Source organism: Suricata suricatta, chromosome 4 (assembly GCF_006229205.1).
Source record: "Suricata suricatta isolate VVHF042 chromosome 4, meerkat_22Aug2017_6uvM2_HiC, whole genome shotgun sequence".
NCBI lineage: Eukaryota > Metazoa > Chordata > Mammalia > Carnivora > Herpestidae > Suricata > Suricata suricatta.
In genome coordinates this window covers 159,333,440-159,348,124 of record NC_043703.1, presented here as the reverse complement: position 1 = coordinate 159,348,124, position 14,685 = coordinate 159,333,440, and the positions used below count along the sequence as shown (strand labels likewise).

Here is a 14,685-nt window from a genome sequence, read left to right as displayed (position 1 = left end):
GCGGGCCTGGGACGCAGCCGCCCTCCCGGGCCTGAGCCCCGACGCGGAGCCCCGACGCGGAGCCCCGCGGCACCACCGCTTCAGACGGGCTCGAAGAATCCTGATTCTAGGTCCTCAATGAAGGCGTTTTCTTTCCTCAGACATATTTTTACTTCCACACAAAAATCACAACCGCGCAAGGATAAGATGGCGTGCCGAAGGACCACCCGTGCCCGCTCACTAGCGCTGTGCGTGAAAATTATACCGTGTGAGAAGAACTCCCAAGATGTTGGCCTGCATCGTCAGTAAGAAGCTAAGCAGTTTCAAAAGTTAAATTTTGATTGATTAATAATAACCACGCTCCTCTAGCAAACACTCCTAATGACACAACACCTGTTAGGACGCAGAACTTACTCAGGAAATAAAGCAACGTTTTACTGCCCGACCCCGGAAGAGCCGATCCTGTGTCTTACAGGAAGAGGATCCTTTCGGAAGTACCAGGGAGCAGATGCAATCCCGCACCACTCCTCTGCAGCCTACGGGACGCCTGCCCGATGCAACGCGTGGTCTACACACTACTTGGATCTGGTGTAAATTAAACAGCAAAACCAAGAAGAGCTCAAATCTGCAGACTAGCACTGCAAGCATCCTCTATCATTCTAGCTATTTGCCTAAGAAAATGGTCAATAAATTATGTGCAGGAACAATGGCGATTAAAAAAATAAAGAAAACTGTATGCTGATAATACTTTAAGAAAAAATTTTTGTAATCTTAAAAGTTTTAAGAAATGAACTATACACTAAATGCTTTGTTAGTGTTTCAGTTATAGGTTAAAATGATTGTTTCAGGGGCGCCTGGGGGGCTCAGTCGGTTGAGCGTGCAACTTCAGCTCAGGTCATGATCTCACAGTTCGTGGGTTCCAGCCCCAGGTCGGGCTCTGTGCTGATCGCTAGCTCAGAGCCTGGAGCCTGCTTCGGATTCTGTGTCTCCCTCTCTGCCCCTCCCCTATTCGTGCTGTCTCTTTCTGTCTCTCAAAAATAAATAAAAAACATAAAAAAATAAATAATTTTTAAAAATAACTGTTTCAGTTATACCAAGACTTATGAAACGGTGCAGTTTCTTTCTACTATCCTTTTTCTAAGAGATATTTTACTCGATCAGCTACTGAAAGCCCCCCTGGAGGTATGTTCTGGTGAACAAAAAGGGTTACAATTTCATTTGTGAATTTGACAGAAAACTGTCAACTCTTAAAACTTTACATACTTGACATTTCACTGGGTCTAAACTTCATGTCTTTCCAGAAAAAATTTAATGAATTTCTTATCAGAAGTAAAAATGTTAAAAGTACTTCAAATGACTGACTATAAAGGAACAACAAATTTCTTTATGTTTAATGCACAGAATGTTTTCCGATCAGTATTCACAGTTTCAAAATCTGTCCAGATACAAAACTGAAAATATGTGCACTCATGATTTGAAAAACATAACTTGCTTAATATTCACTGAATATTAAGACACTTTGAATAAAAAATAAAATGGAAACGATGTTTCAAGGTTTGCATTTCATATGCATAAATACATAAAACTACTAAGCCCATTAATTAAACTTTTTACCATGTAAATTACACTGAAAAGGGAAGAATACACTCCACTAAAGCTGTAAATTTTACAGGAGATTCATATCTGTGCTAATACAACTCCAACATCATAATGGAATTAATGAGCATGGTTAGTTGAATCTAGAAGTATACATTTCATGGATGTTATTTTGTATTCATTTGGCTTTATTTGCATTAACTTTTTATTGAAATGTCAACTTCCTCTAAGATAGAGTTAAGCATAAAGAGGTCAGACCACGTACCTTTCATAGATGGTTTTCAGGGTCATCTGATCTGGAATCCCTTCAGTCTCTTCCAAATATAGTATGAGCCATGAAGTTCGGTATGGCCACTGCTCAGTAAGGTTGATCCAGCTAGCAAGCCTGTCCCAATTGAAACTAATCTGATTGGCTCTCAGTAATCGCCCTTTAAAAAAATATAGAAACATTTTTTTAAATTAACAGATGTGTAATATACAAAGAAAAACATTTAGCATCTTCAAAAATAATTTGAATCTTTAAGTGCTGCAATCTAATTTACACTAAAATTCAAATCTAGTATTTACATGGCTTCTGTAAGCCAAAGAGCTGTTCCGGAAAACTTCTAGGGATTAAACACCATTCTGTTTCATCCTAAAGTTACCTGTGCTGGGTCATTTGCCACGAGTGCTCTGTACTGCTGTGACCACACACCTGTAGGCAAAAATCTCTCAGAACCATGTGTCCGACAGTCTCGACAATCAGACAGCAGAGCATCAATGAACCCATGATGGACCCCATCCTATGGTGTATTAGAAGGCGATCAGTTCTATGGAGTAAATTTAAAAAGCAAGGAGTGTCATCTTATATAAAAAAAAAAGAAGGAGGTGTCATCTTATATAAGAGGACAAAGGAAGGTCTCGTTCAAAAGCTGACATTTAAGCAAAGCCTTAAAAGGAGAGGAGAAAGCCCATCATGCATCTCTCCAAAGACAGATCAGCATAGGCAGAAGCAGAAGCCCTTAGGCAGGAGCATGCCTGGCATGTCTGTGGAATGGGGAAGAGGTCAGTTAGGGATGGATGAGGAGAGTGGTGGAAGAGAAGGTCAGAGGTCGGGAAAGCGGTGGAGAGAGATCGAAAAGGGCCTCGTAAGAAACAGTAAGGAGTTAAGATTTTTATTTTCAACAAGATGGAAACTAAGAGAGTTCCGAGCTGGGAACCATGATTGGCTTCCACTTCAGAAGGTCACCGTGGCTGCCACATGGAGAACAGACCACAGAGGAAAAAGTAGGAGCAGGGGCTGAGTTAGGCTCCTGCTATAATTAACGCAGATGAGACACGATGATGCCCTGGATAAGGGCAGTATGTTACAAACGGTGAGAAGTGATCAGGGTCTGGATTTAGTATGAAAAAAGAGCCAAAGAATGTACTACAGATTGGAGGTGGTATATAAAAAAAGATATCAAGGGTCTTTTTTCCCAAAGAACTGGAAAGAGTTGGATTAACTGAGATGGAAAACTATGGGCAGATCAAAAGCTCAATTCTGGACACGTCATGTATCAGACTTATATTAGACACCACTAGATATCAAGTAGGCAACTGGAAAGCAACAAGGAAGATACACGTTTGAGAATCATACGCATGTGGATGGTCTACAAACCTTCGGGAACTGGCTCAGATTGAAAAGCAAAGCAGCAGTGACCGCACCGGGAGCATTCCAAAGCTCAGTGGGAAGGGAAGACGAGGCTTTTACGGTGCTGACTGTTACATGACTTTTTAGCTTTCTGCCTTCGCCAATAAGGCAAGAACTTTATCCTGTTCACGGCTTATCTCTACAATACCCAGACCAATATCTGGTGTATCTAGACACTCACCATATATTTGTTAAATAGGTACATAAATAATATTGATAATATACTAGAACATTTCCACTGTAGATCATATTCAACTTACTAAGGTTTGAGGCCTTACTTACAGGGATTTAATTACCAAAAATATTGTACATATATTAGACACAATCTCATTTGCAATTTAGTTCATAGCATGTACCCCAACCTTAGTATAAACGCAAATTCCAGTGTAACTATCATAATCGAGTGAACGCCAGTCAATATTACCAAGTAGCATTCAATATCATACAAAGAAACATATACTTACAAACTAAATTTTAAGTATTTACATGTAAGCATTAGCATGGTGAAGAGCAGATTCCAAGCAAAGAATTCAGCCACAGGGCAGTAATCTTCGATTTTATTGTCAATATTTTTTTATTTAAAATATCACTTGGGGACCCCTGGGCAGCTCATCAGTAAGTGTCTGACTCTTGATTCTGGCTCAGGACGTGATCTCACAGTTCATGGGATCGAGCTCCACATCGAGCTCTACACTGACAGCATGAACCTGCTTGAGATTCTCTCTCCCTCTCTCTGCCCCTTTCCCACTTGCACATGCACATGCGTGTGCTCTCTCTCTCAAAATGAATAAACATTTAAAATAAAATGTCATGTGCAAACTAAAACAACAGAAGCATATAAAATCTGAATTTCAACATTTTAAATTATAATTAAGACATCCCTTGTTCATGGATTGGAAGACTTAATTTTGTTAAAATAGCAATATTACCTAGAGTCATCTATAGATTCAATGCAATCCCTGTCAAAACTCCAATGACATTTTTTTGCAGATAGAAAAACCCATCCTAAAATTCATATAGAATCTCAAAAGAGACTGTCTAACCAAAACAATCCTTAAAAGGAAGAATAAAACTAGAGGACTCACACTTCCTTATTTCAAAACTTACTACAAAACTACAGCAATTTAAACAGTAATGGACTGGCATAAAGACAGGCACACAGACCATCAGAACAGAACAGAATAGAATAGAATAGAATAGAGTAGAGTAGAATAGAATAGAATAGAATAGAACAGAAGAGTGGAGATTTTGACAAGGGTACCAAGACCATTAGATAGGAAGGACAGTCTTCTCAAAAACTGGTGCTATGAAAGCTGAATATCCACATGCAAAAGAATGAAGTTGAACCCTCTATCTAACACCATATATAAAAATCAACTCAAAATGGAACGATGTAACTTAATAAAACATTTAGAAGAAACACAGATCAAAAATGTCTCAACATTGGGTTTGGCAGTGATTTCTTGAATAGGACACCAAAGGCACGCAAACAAAAAACAGACAAACTGAACTTCGTGAAAATTTTCAAATTTTGTCCACAAAGGACACTATTCACAGAGGAAAAATGCAACCCACAGAATGGAAGAAAAAAATTAAAAAACATATATCTGATAAGGGATCAATATCTACAATATACAGAGAACTCTTTACACTCAACAATAAAAAAACCCCAAACAATCCAATTCAAAAATGGACAAAGGACTTAAATGAACATTTCTCCGAAGAGGATACAAGAATGGCCAACAAGCATGTGAAAAGATGTTCGACACTGTTAATTAGGGAAATGCAAATCCAAACTACAAGGAGATACGATTTCTCACATATTAGGATGACTGCTATCAAATATACAGAAAGAAACAAGTGCTGGTTAGAGTGTAGAAAAATGGTGATCTTTCGGGCACTGCTGGCGGGAATGTAAAATGGTGCAGCCGTGGAAAACAGAATGAAGGTTCCTCAAAAACTTAAAAATAGAAATGCCATGTGACCCAGCAATTCCACTTTGGGGTATTTATCCATAAGAACTGAAGGCAGGGTCTCAAAAAATATTAAGATACACTCATGTTCGTAGGAGCATTTTCACAATAGCTAAAACATGGAAACACGGAAGCAACCCCCATGTCCATCAACAGATGAATGGACAGGCCAAAATGTGGTATATACGTACAATGGATTATTATTCAGTCTTAAAAGACCCTACGAGCTACGACATGGTGAACCTTGAAGACATTATCTTAAGCGAAATAAGCCAGTCACAGAAAGACAAATACTGTATAATTCTGCTTATACAAGGTACTTCAAGCAGTCACTTCTGTAGAGACAAAGTAGAAGAGTGGCTGTGAGGAGCTGGGGGAGGGAGGAAGGTGGGTAAATAGATAACAGGCATAGAGTCTCAGTTTTACAAAATGAAAACAGCTATGAAGATGGATGGAGGTGATGACTGGCCAAAAGTACAAACGCCTGTGACACCGCCAAAGTGCGCCCTTAAGCCCAGCTAAGACAGTACACTGTCATATGCGTTTTACTTTGCCTAATGGAAAGAATCACTAAAAATAAAATGGAAGAGCAGTGTACAAAATCTGAATGTCAACATTCAAATTAAAAGTTAATTACATTCAGTCATACAAATTAGCATAAAATTATCTTTATACAAAGAGAAAAAATTAAACCTGAGGTGAAATAAAAGATTTTTTAAGTCAAGTTTTAAAAATAACAGTGCACGACTGATGATTTTCATTGTCAAAACTACTACAGGTTTTATTAGATACATTCAACACAAATAAAAAGTGCCAGACGACAGTGCAAACACAGGAACACGGCACGACCTTCCATTTCTGAAACTGAACCGCTCCGCCAATGTGGTAAGGTTTACGATCTACCACAGACAGTGAGGAAAGTTACCTGTCACAGAGACAATGTTAAGCAACCTTCTCATAGTCTGAGGACTTATGTCGCTGAACCAGTCCTCGGTCACCAGCAGCTTCGTGAGGTCGAAGGACATCTGCCGGGTAATGGTCCTCTGCACCTGCCGTCTGCGGTACGTGTCCTGAAAGAGGGCGTCACGATGCACATGAACCAGCACCTCCGCCTGAGAACTGACAGCTTTTTGAGAAGTTACTATTTGCTTATGATGACAAGAAAAATAATCCAAAATTTTAGTCAAAGGGGAAGATTATACAACAAAAATAGGCAATATTATTATTATTCTGAGGCAGAATCTTGATAGAACAGTTATAAAGTACTATTGTAGCAACTGCATCAAATGCCGTGTTTTAGCTTCAGAGGTACTCTGATCTATAGCTGTACAGTTAGGGAAAGTTAAATGCCTTAAAGATTATAATAAGCAGAATTATGTAAAGAGAATTCAATCAAACTCTTTCAGGAGTTCCATCTTCTTCAGAGTTCCTACAGGAAACCTGAAATAAGAGAGCAAATAACCTCCTGTCGAGTTCTAAGGATTCAGCACCTGCATGTTGAGGTAGTATTCAAATGCGTGACAACTACCCTCACAGGTGTGTAAGAATTAAAGGCACCCTGGTGGGCAGAGTGGGAGAGAAAATCCCTTCTCATCCAAGGAGGAATGGGCACAAGAGCGGGTTCTCCTCCAGGGTCAGGAAACAAGGCAACGGTGGACGCAAGCACAGGGAGTCCAAAAGGCCAGACCCCCGGGGACAAGTCCAAACTGCTACATTACACCCTTCTCTTAGTTAGTGCCATCAAGTGCCATTCATATTAATTTTTATTCATACTTATATAGGGTAGAGACATAAAATCGACACATCGAAGTATCACTGAAGACACACTTTTTATATAAAGTGTCCCAAATTCAATGGCAGAAAACAAGGAAAAAGAAAACAGTGCCACCACTAGCCCTACCCCGCCGTCCAGAAGCAGCATTGTCACTGTGCTTACCCGCGGGGGGACACTTCCTGGGACGCTCCCTCCGTGTGTACAGAGAGGGTTCCAGGAAGGGGGCAGGACAGGGAGGACAGGAGTGTTCGAGGAGAATCCCGAAGTGGCCTGCAGGACACAAAATCAGTACGTGGGCGGAAGAGAGCCCCACGGCTGGGACGTTCGGGAAGGCGGCGGAAGGCCGGTGGGGGGGGGGGCGCACGGAGCTCCTGTCCCAACGGCACCTGGACCAGACGCGGCCTGACCTGGACGAACACCCGCATGAAACCGTCTGGGGGGCCTCAGATGGCGCTCGCAGAGGACCTAGGTCTGGAAGGGCAGCTGGGGACAGGTTAGGGGAGGACAGGGCTGCCGCACACTTCACAATCGTGACGGCTCCAGGGTCAGGTGTGTCCTAAGAGACACCTGAAGCCGAAAGGAAACTCAGTAATAAAATGTATTTGATGGGCTGAATGCAATATCTGTAGAAGACGATTACACAGCGTCACCTTAGTTCTATCTGACCAACAGCAACACACACATGTGGCTCAGAGCCACCGGCATCTTACCCGTCTGTTAAGGGCTGTCTTGCTGCCGAGTTTAGTCATCTCTCCGAGGCTGTTCTGTGAAACTCTTCTGTCGGCATCCTCCTGCATCCCTTAAAGAGTTTGTTGAGAGAGCACCATTTGTACCAGAATTCTGTTGTACGTGGTATTTAAAGCGAAGTGAAATACCAACGATATTTTTCAAGGTAAAGATGAATCACCACAAAAAACTACAGAACTACTTCACACCCGAAGTACCTAAGGAACTTGATCTTTACCTGTAGTATCTGCGCACGGGATGTCCCCATTTGTCGCTGAAGTTACAAGGAATTTTCTCGCATTGCTCAGTCCGCGACTGTTCAGGAAGACGGGTAAATGAACTATATTGCGCATGTAGTCGTGTCCGTTTATGTTGGAGTCACGAAGCACACTATTGAGGTTCTGGTTAATTGCCTTTATGATAATATGTGGATCACTTGCAAAAACGGCAATGAATGGGCCTTTTGAAAACAGAACTCGGACCTGCGGTAGAAGAGATGTGTATTTATAACACAAATTTCAAATTCTCCAAAGTAACAAAAAGTCTCTTACAAATCTGTGCTATCCTTTGGTGACTACAGTTTTAAGTACTATTTCTTGTTTTTATCAAAATGGTATTGCATATGAAAACAACTTTCACTGAAGTTGTCATGTGATTTTTCACCATCTGACAGTGATAAAAGCTCCAAAGAAAACAATTAATCCCGTCCTATTTTAAGACAGCGATGGTCTACATAAAAGGAAAGACCAATATTTGTGAGAAATACTTGTGAAAACACACGAGGTGCCGGCACACTGGGCTCCCTCCAGTTACTCTCTGCAGCCGGTGACACACTTCCCAGAGAGCCACTGATGTGCCCCGCATTCACAACACTCCCATCCTGTGGGCTCCCCACTGTGATCTCTGATTCTAGCCAGAACTCTCTGCCAAGGAACGCCGGAGTCACACTATGGACTTTGGAGCTACTCTATTCATTTTCTCACAGAGCCGTTAACCCAAAATTGTGTACGTCTGTTTGTGGTGAAACACGGACTCTATGTTTCTACACTAAACAAACAAACAACAAAAACCCGTTTTTACAAAAAAAAAAAAAAAAAAAAAAGGTACTATTCAAATTCCAATTGAGAAATGCACAAAGTCAGTCAGCTGCTACGTATGTGACAGTCAGAAGTTTCCGATGACCACGACATACAGTGTCCAGCATCTGGAGCACTTTGTCCTGCTCACAGGCATCCAGGCCGTCGATGATGACCACCAGCCTTGTCTGGTTCTGAGTGAAGCTGTCGATGGTCTTCGCCATCCTGGCCATCAACTCCACTTCACACTTGAGAACCTGCACGAGAGAAAGGCTAGAAGCACTGAAGGCACGAGAAATGTAAGCACAGCTCTTAAACAGCCCGCTAGAAACTCATCTAACAGGAGGAAAAGGAACCCCAGGTCCTCGCTGCCGGCCGTGGGGCCGCTGAGGCTGCACTGAGTGCTTGCCTCACAGCTCACCAAGTGACTTGACATAAATTAGAGCATCTCCCCCTTACTGTCATATCCACTTTAAAAGGACAAACTGGGTTGAGTGACTTACTTGCTAAAATCACATGCTCTGAAAGTCAAAACGCTGGGCACTGAATGCAAATTCAATGATTCATACTACGGTTGGCTCCCTGACGAAAGGGGCTACAGCAGATAACTGTACAAAGTCCCTTTTGGTTCTAAAAGTATAGTCCTAGTTTATTTGTTTTAATTTTTTATTTAGAAAAAAATTTTTTAATTGGGGCCCCTGGGGGCTCAGTTGGTTGAGCATCTGACTTCTGCTCAGGTCATGATCTCACAGTTTGTGGGTTTGAGCCCCGCGTTGGGCTCTGTGCTGACAGCTCAGAGCTGGAGCCTGCTTTGGATTCTGGGTCTCCCTCTCCCTCTTGCTCTCTGCCCCTCAAAAATAAATAAATAAATAAATAACATTTTAAAATTTGTTTTTGAGAGAGAGAATGTGTGCAAGCACATGAGCCAGGAAGGGGCAGAGAGAGAAGGGCACAGAGGATCCCAAGCAGGCTCTGCGCTGACAGCAAGAGCCCAGTTCGGGGCTTGAACTCATGAACCATGAGATCATGAGCTGAGCTGAGGTCAGACGCTGACCCACCTGAGCCGCCCCTACTCCGTATGTCTGGTGGCCCTGCTGGCCCCCTCTGCCAGGCTCCGGAGGGGCCTGTGCCACCAGGCAGGAAGCCGTTACCATCAGCCAGGTGACCTGTGGAACCACCTCCCAACTCCTAGGAGATCTCATAAAAGTCTATTTTATAAAAACCTGTATTGTTTTAATTTTTTGCCCTTTGAATGTACATTTCCACAGGGCAAATGTGGAGCAAAACTAAAAACAAACGCCCCCATGACCCGCAGAGAGCCCGCTCCCTAGCGCCCCGCCGTCACGGTCACCGGAGCGCACGCCCGTCACACTTCCTTCCGTGGCCCCTGAGCGCGCACCTTCATGAACCCTTCACTTTTCAGTTTGTGCAGTCTGGAGGCGGCGCTGTGGAGGCGCTTCCTCTGCGAGTTCAGGAGGGAGTCCAGCACCTGCCACCACGTGCGGCAGTTCAGCACCAGGGCCAGCCCCACGAGGCACGCGATGGATATGAGGACGGCGTTCACGGTCAGATGCTTCGGGTCAACCCTGAAGATGGCCAGGAGGGCGATCCCGGCGATAATGCAGCCGAAGAGGAAGAGGAAGATGACGAAGGACGGGAGGCAGCACGTTTTCTTCCATTTCTTTTTGCCTGCAGGACAACAAGCGGGTTTTAACAATCGGCAACGCACCAACCGCCTGCGAGGCCCTAACCACTACCGTCACGGCGTGTGGATTTCTGAGGTCCATTTGTGTGTTCACAGAAATGCACTGACCGCTCCTCCGTCCTCACCCCCGACAAAGACGGAGGGGGGAAGTCCTACCCTGCGAATCTTCAGTCTTGAACACTCGAAAGAGTCTGGTTGCCAAAAAGCCAAACTCTCTCTCACAAGCGTCCGACAGAGTCGCGATCATCTCAGCCATCGACGTTTCTCCGCCTACGCTCGACAGCCTGTTGTAATCTGTAAACAGAAACCTGCGGGCAAGAGAAAGAAAATGTTACTCAGATACCTGAAGAAACAAGTAATTTCCACACACATCATCTCTGTATCACATCTTACATTTTCTTAGTCCCTTTTAAAATACTGTGTTTAAAATCCTGAGGAGGGGGGCCCCTGGGGGCCTCAGTCAGTTAAGTGTCTAGCTCAGCTCAGGTCATGATCTCGTGGTTCATGGGTTCAAGCCCCGCGTCAGGCTCTGTGCCGACAGCTCAGAGTCTGGAGCCTGCTTGGGATTCTGTGCCTCCCTCCCTCTCTGCCCCTCCCCTGTTCTCACTCTATTCCTCTCTCTCAAAAATAAATAAAACATTAAAAAAATTTTTTTAATAAAATAAAATTCTGAGGAGGGAAAAGGACATCTTCCACTTCTGACGTCTCAAATACTTGTCCCAGGAAAAGGCAATAACCAACATTAAAGCAGCGGAGTTACAAGACCTTAATTCTCACTCAAAGCGGCAGGGTCACCAGAGGCCACGGAGCTCTGACAAAGCACCAGGCGTCCGTCTCAACGGGTCTCGGGGACGCCGCCAAAAGAGCTGCACCAAGTGTGCTGAGCGCCAACGAAGAGACCAGAACGGTGAGAGAATCTACAGCTGTTAAGCACTGAATGCCACGTCAAAACTCAAGCTTTAGAATGCTTTATTTACAGTTTCACCCTTTACCAGGGATTTAGACGTAAGCTGTAAAGTATTCTCCTCCCTGTGTTCTGAAGGAACTGAGTTGCTGTGTCCTGAGCCTCTGGGAGGGTCTGATCTCTGCCTCTGCCCGCTCCTCCTCTGCTGTCCCTACATTAAATGCCCATCTCAGCACAGGACACGCAGTGCTTTAAAAATAGTGTGAGGTACACTGCCCTATCCGGCGGGACCTGGACTCATGCTACTTTAGTTGTTCTGACTTTAAACAATACCACTTCATTCATTTAAAATACAGTTTCTGTAAAAATAATTCCAATTGTTTCATTCTACTCCGCGTGTTTTCTTGACTTTTTCATTTTAGCTTTCCATTTATAAACCCCTCTCCTAATACCTAATCATATATGCTAATCACACATAAGTTTTCGTCTTTATTTTTGTTTTTTAGATTCATAGTGTTTCATCTGGGTTGGCCTATTTATTTTCCTCTTAAATTACACATTTCATCTTATAATAATTTTAAAATTCTTAATCATTTCGTATACATTTAACTATTCTGCCAATTTCTATTGAATTGCTCTGGCTTTTGATTCTGTAATTTTCTTTGTTTTTCACTTAACGTTCCTCTGGAGCCTTCTATCTTTCCTTCATTCTTGCCATATATGTTTTCCACCGTTTCTGAACTGTTTTCTCATATATTTCCTGTTGGTAGTAATAATTTTAGACAGGCAAGCCAATACATCCCCACAGGCGAGGCAAGAGCTGCCCAGAGGGCCCGCTGTGCTGCTGGGGTCACCTGCTGACACGAGGGGTGCCAGGACGCACCCGAGTCCACCGCTCTCTCCAGCGTGCTCCCAAAGGATGGAAAAGGTGTCATAAATGGGGGGGGGGGGGAGTTTATGCTCAGATAAAATTTGGTAAATCAAAGTTAACCAGATATTTTTAGGAAAAGAGGCCTCCGATCCTTTCGTGTACAAGAGGAAGGTACGATGTGAAGTGTCTCTCAAACCCACTCAACCAGGCCGTGCTGTTCTATTTGTCACATAAGAAGTTCAAGAAACCAGTGTTCCGTGGAGTGTGCATTGAGAAACGAGGCTTCCCCTCGTTCAAAGCCACTTCCGCCCCGGGCCCCGCACCTCACGGGCAAAGCCCTCGTGGTCTGTTCCGGCAGCTCCGGCGGGTTCACAAACATCAACTTGAGCAGCAGCTCCAAGTAGCCAATGTGCCTCGCCAACCTGGTGCTGAGGACCCAGGCCCAGTTCCAACTCTCGCCTTCCCTCCGGCCACCAAAGTAAATGACAACTGAAAAGGAAACAATTCCAAATGAGTACTGAGAACAAACTGAGGGCTGAAGAGGGAGAGGGAGATGGGAAGGGGGGTGATGGCCATGGAAGGGGCCCCTTGTGGGGAAGAGCACTGGGTGTTATATGGAAACCAACTTGGCAATAAACTATTTAAAAAAAGAAAAGAAAAAAATCATAAAATGAATTATTCAAAACAATCATTGCTCAAGCAGCCTCTTTTCTCAGACTGTCAAATATCAAGCCGTGGGAGGTAGGCGGACATGACTTTCCCTGGTCCCGGGCTATTTTCTAACCTCCACAAAGGAGTCCTCAACTCAGGAACCAACACACAGAAGGCATGTGGAAAATGGACAGTAAAGTAACTCAAATATGACATAAGAAACACAATCAGAAACATAAGGCCTTAAACAGAAACCGATCACTTAGTTCAGCCTCAGATGTACGTTACCTGGGGTTTATCACTTGGTTACCCCACCAGCTCCGAAGGTGAATCTATTTCCTCTTCTACAGCTGAAGAAGAAATCCCCCGAGAACAGGACTAGAGTTTCGCTTTTTACTTTGTTTTTAGATAAAATAAAGATCACTGTCATGATCAAACGCCCAAGAGCATGCCAGTGATGGCTATGAGGACTTACTTTCAAAGAGACTTAAACACAGTAAATCATTAACAACTGAAAGGTGAGTGTGACACATTACACCCTGCTTCTAGTTAGGGGCGCCCGCTGGTGGCCGACGTTCCTCTCGGCCAACTTGGGAAACAGCACAAAGATCCATTTTCTCTCTTAAGTATGAAAGTCCCTTAGAGGAGGGATATGGATAAATATTTAAGAACCACAGGTAATATTTTATATTGTGTGAATGTAGATACATTTAAGAGATATAGATGCTATTTTAAATATAACATTGTCTCTATTTTTGGAAAAAATAAAAGGCAAAAACTTACTAAAAAATATATATAAGAGAGCCAAGAAGCTCAACGATACTGCTACTCCAAGACTCAGGTCCACTGTAAAAGCGAACAGCAAGCCGAGCCCTGCGCAGAGCAGCAGGGTCAGCAGTACTATCAGCCAGGAGAACTGGAAGAGAGGCTCGATCTGCTGTCCTGCAAAGGTCTTCATTTCATCTGAAAGAGAAAGAGGAAAGCCTTGGTCCTGTTTCGTTTAAGAAATACAACTTTTTCTTTCCCCAAGTTCTATTTAAATTCTCGTTACCACACAGTGTAATATTCGCTTCAGATGTATCTTTTTCCTTCAAGTGTTTTAAGAAATACAACTTCATGTTCATAGCAGCACTGTCAACAACAGCCAAATCATGGGAAGAGCCTAAATGTCCATCACCTGATGAGCGGATCAAGATGTGGTATATATTCACGATGGAGTACTACATGGCAATGAGGAAGAGTGACATATGGCCCTTCGTAGGAAAGTGGATGGACCCTGAGGGTGTCATGCTGAGCGAAGTAAGCCAGGCAGAGAAGGACAGAAACCATGTCTGCACTCATAGGTCTAGCAGGAAAACAGGAGAGACCTAATGGAGGACCAGGGGGAGCGGAAGAGGGAGAGAGAGTTGGGGAGAGAGAGGGATGCAAAATTGAGAGACCATTGAATGCTGAAATTGACTGAGAGTTGAAGGGCAAGGGGGAGGGGGAAAAGAGGTGGTGGTGATGGAGGAGGGCACTTATGGGGAAGAGCACTGGGTGTTGTATGGAAACCAATTTGACAATAAACTATTATGGAAAAAAAATTTTTTTAAATAAATAAATTAACATTAAAAAAAAGAAATACAGTTTCAAACTGATTTTGAAATGTTCGCACTTTCAATGTAAACACTGGGCACTTACTAAGTCCCCATGCTGCTCAGCCGCTGGGCCAGCGTTCTGGCCGGAGAAGCCGGCGGGCCCCCCTCCCCAGGGGCGCGC

At 43.4% G+C, this 14,685-nt stretch overlaps 1 protein-coding gene across 1 annotated transcript in view; it reads right to left on the bottom strand.

The window, feature by feature from the left end:
- KIDINS220 (kinase D interacting substrate 220) overlaps positions 1–14,685 on the bottom strand; it is a 90,642-nt gene that overhangs the window by 42,927 nt on the left and 33,030 nt on the right. The window contains exons 12-20 of the mRNA XM_029938576.1: positions 13,711–13,890; positions 12,600–12,765; positions 10,658–10,809; positions 10,196–10,485; positions 8,913–9,053; positions 7,959–8,202; positions 7,705–7,793; positions 6,146–6,290; positions 1,841–2,003 (exon numbers count right to left, since the gene is read on the bottom strand). Coding sequence (XP_029794436.1) covers positions 1,841–2,003; positions 6,146–6,290; positions 7,705–7,793; positions 7,959–8,202; positions 8,913–9,053; positions 10,196–10,485; positions 10,658–10,809; positions 12,600–12,765; positions 13,711–13,890 — 1,570 coding nt within the window. The remainder of the gene's footprint in view (positions 1–1,840; positions 2,004–6,145; positions 6,291–7,704; positions 7,794–7,958; positions 8,203–8,912; positions 9,054–10,195; positions 10,486–10,657; positions 10,810–12,599; positions 12,766–13,710; positions 13,891–14,685) is intronic.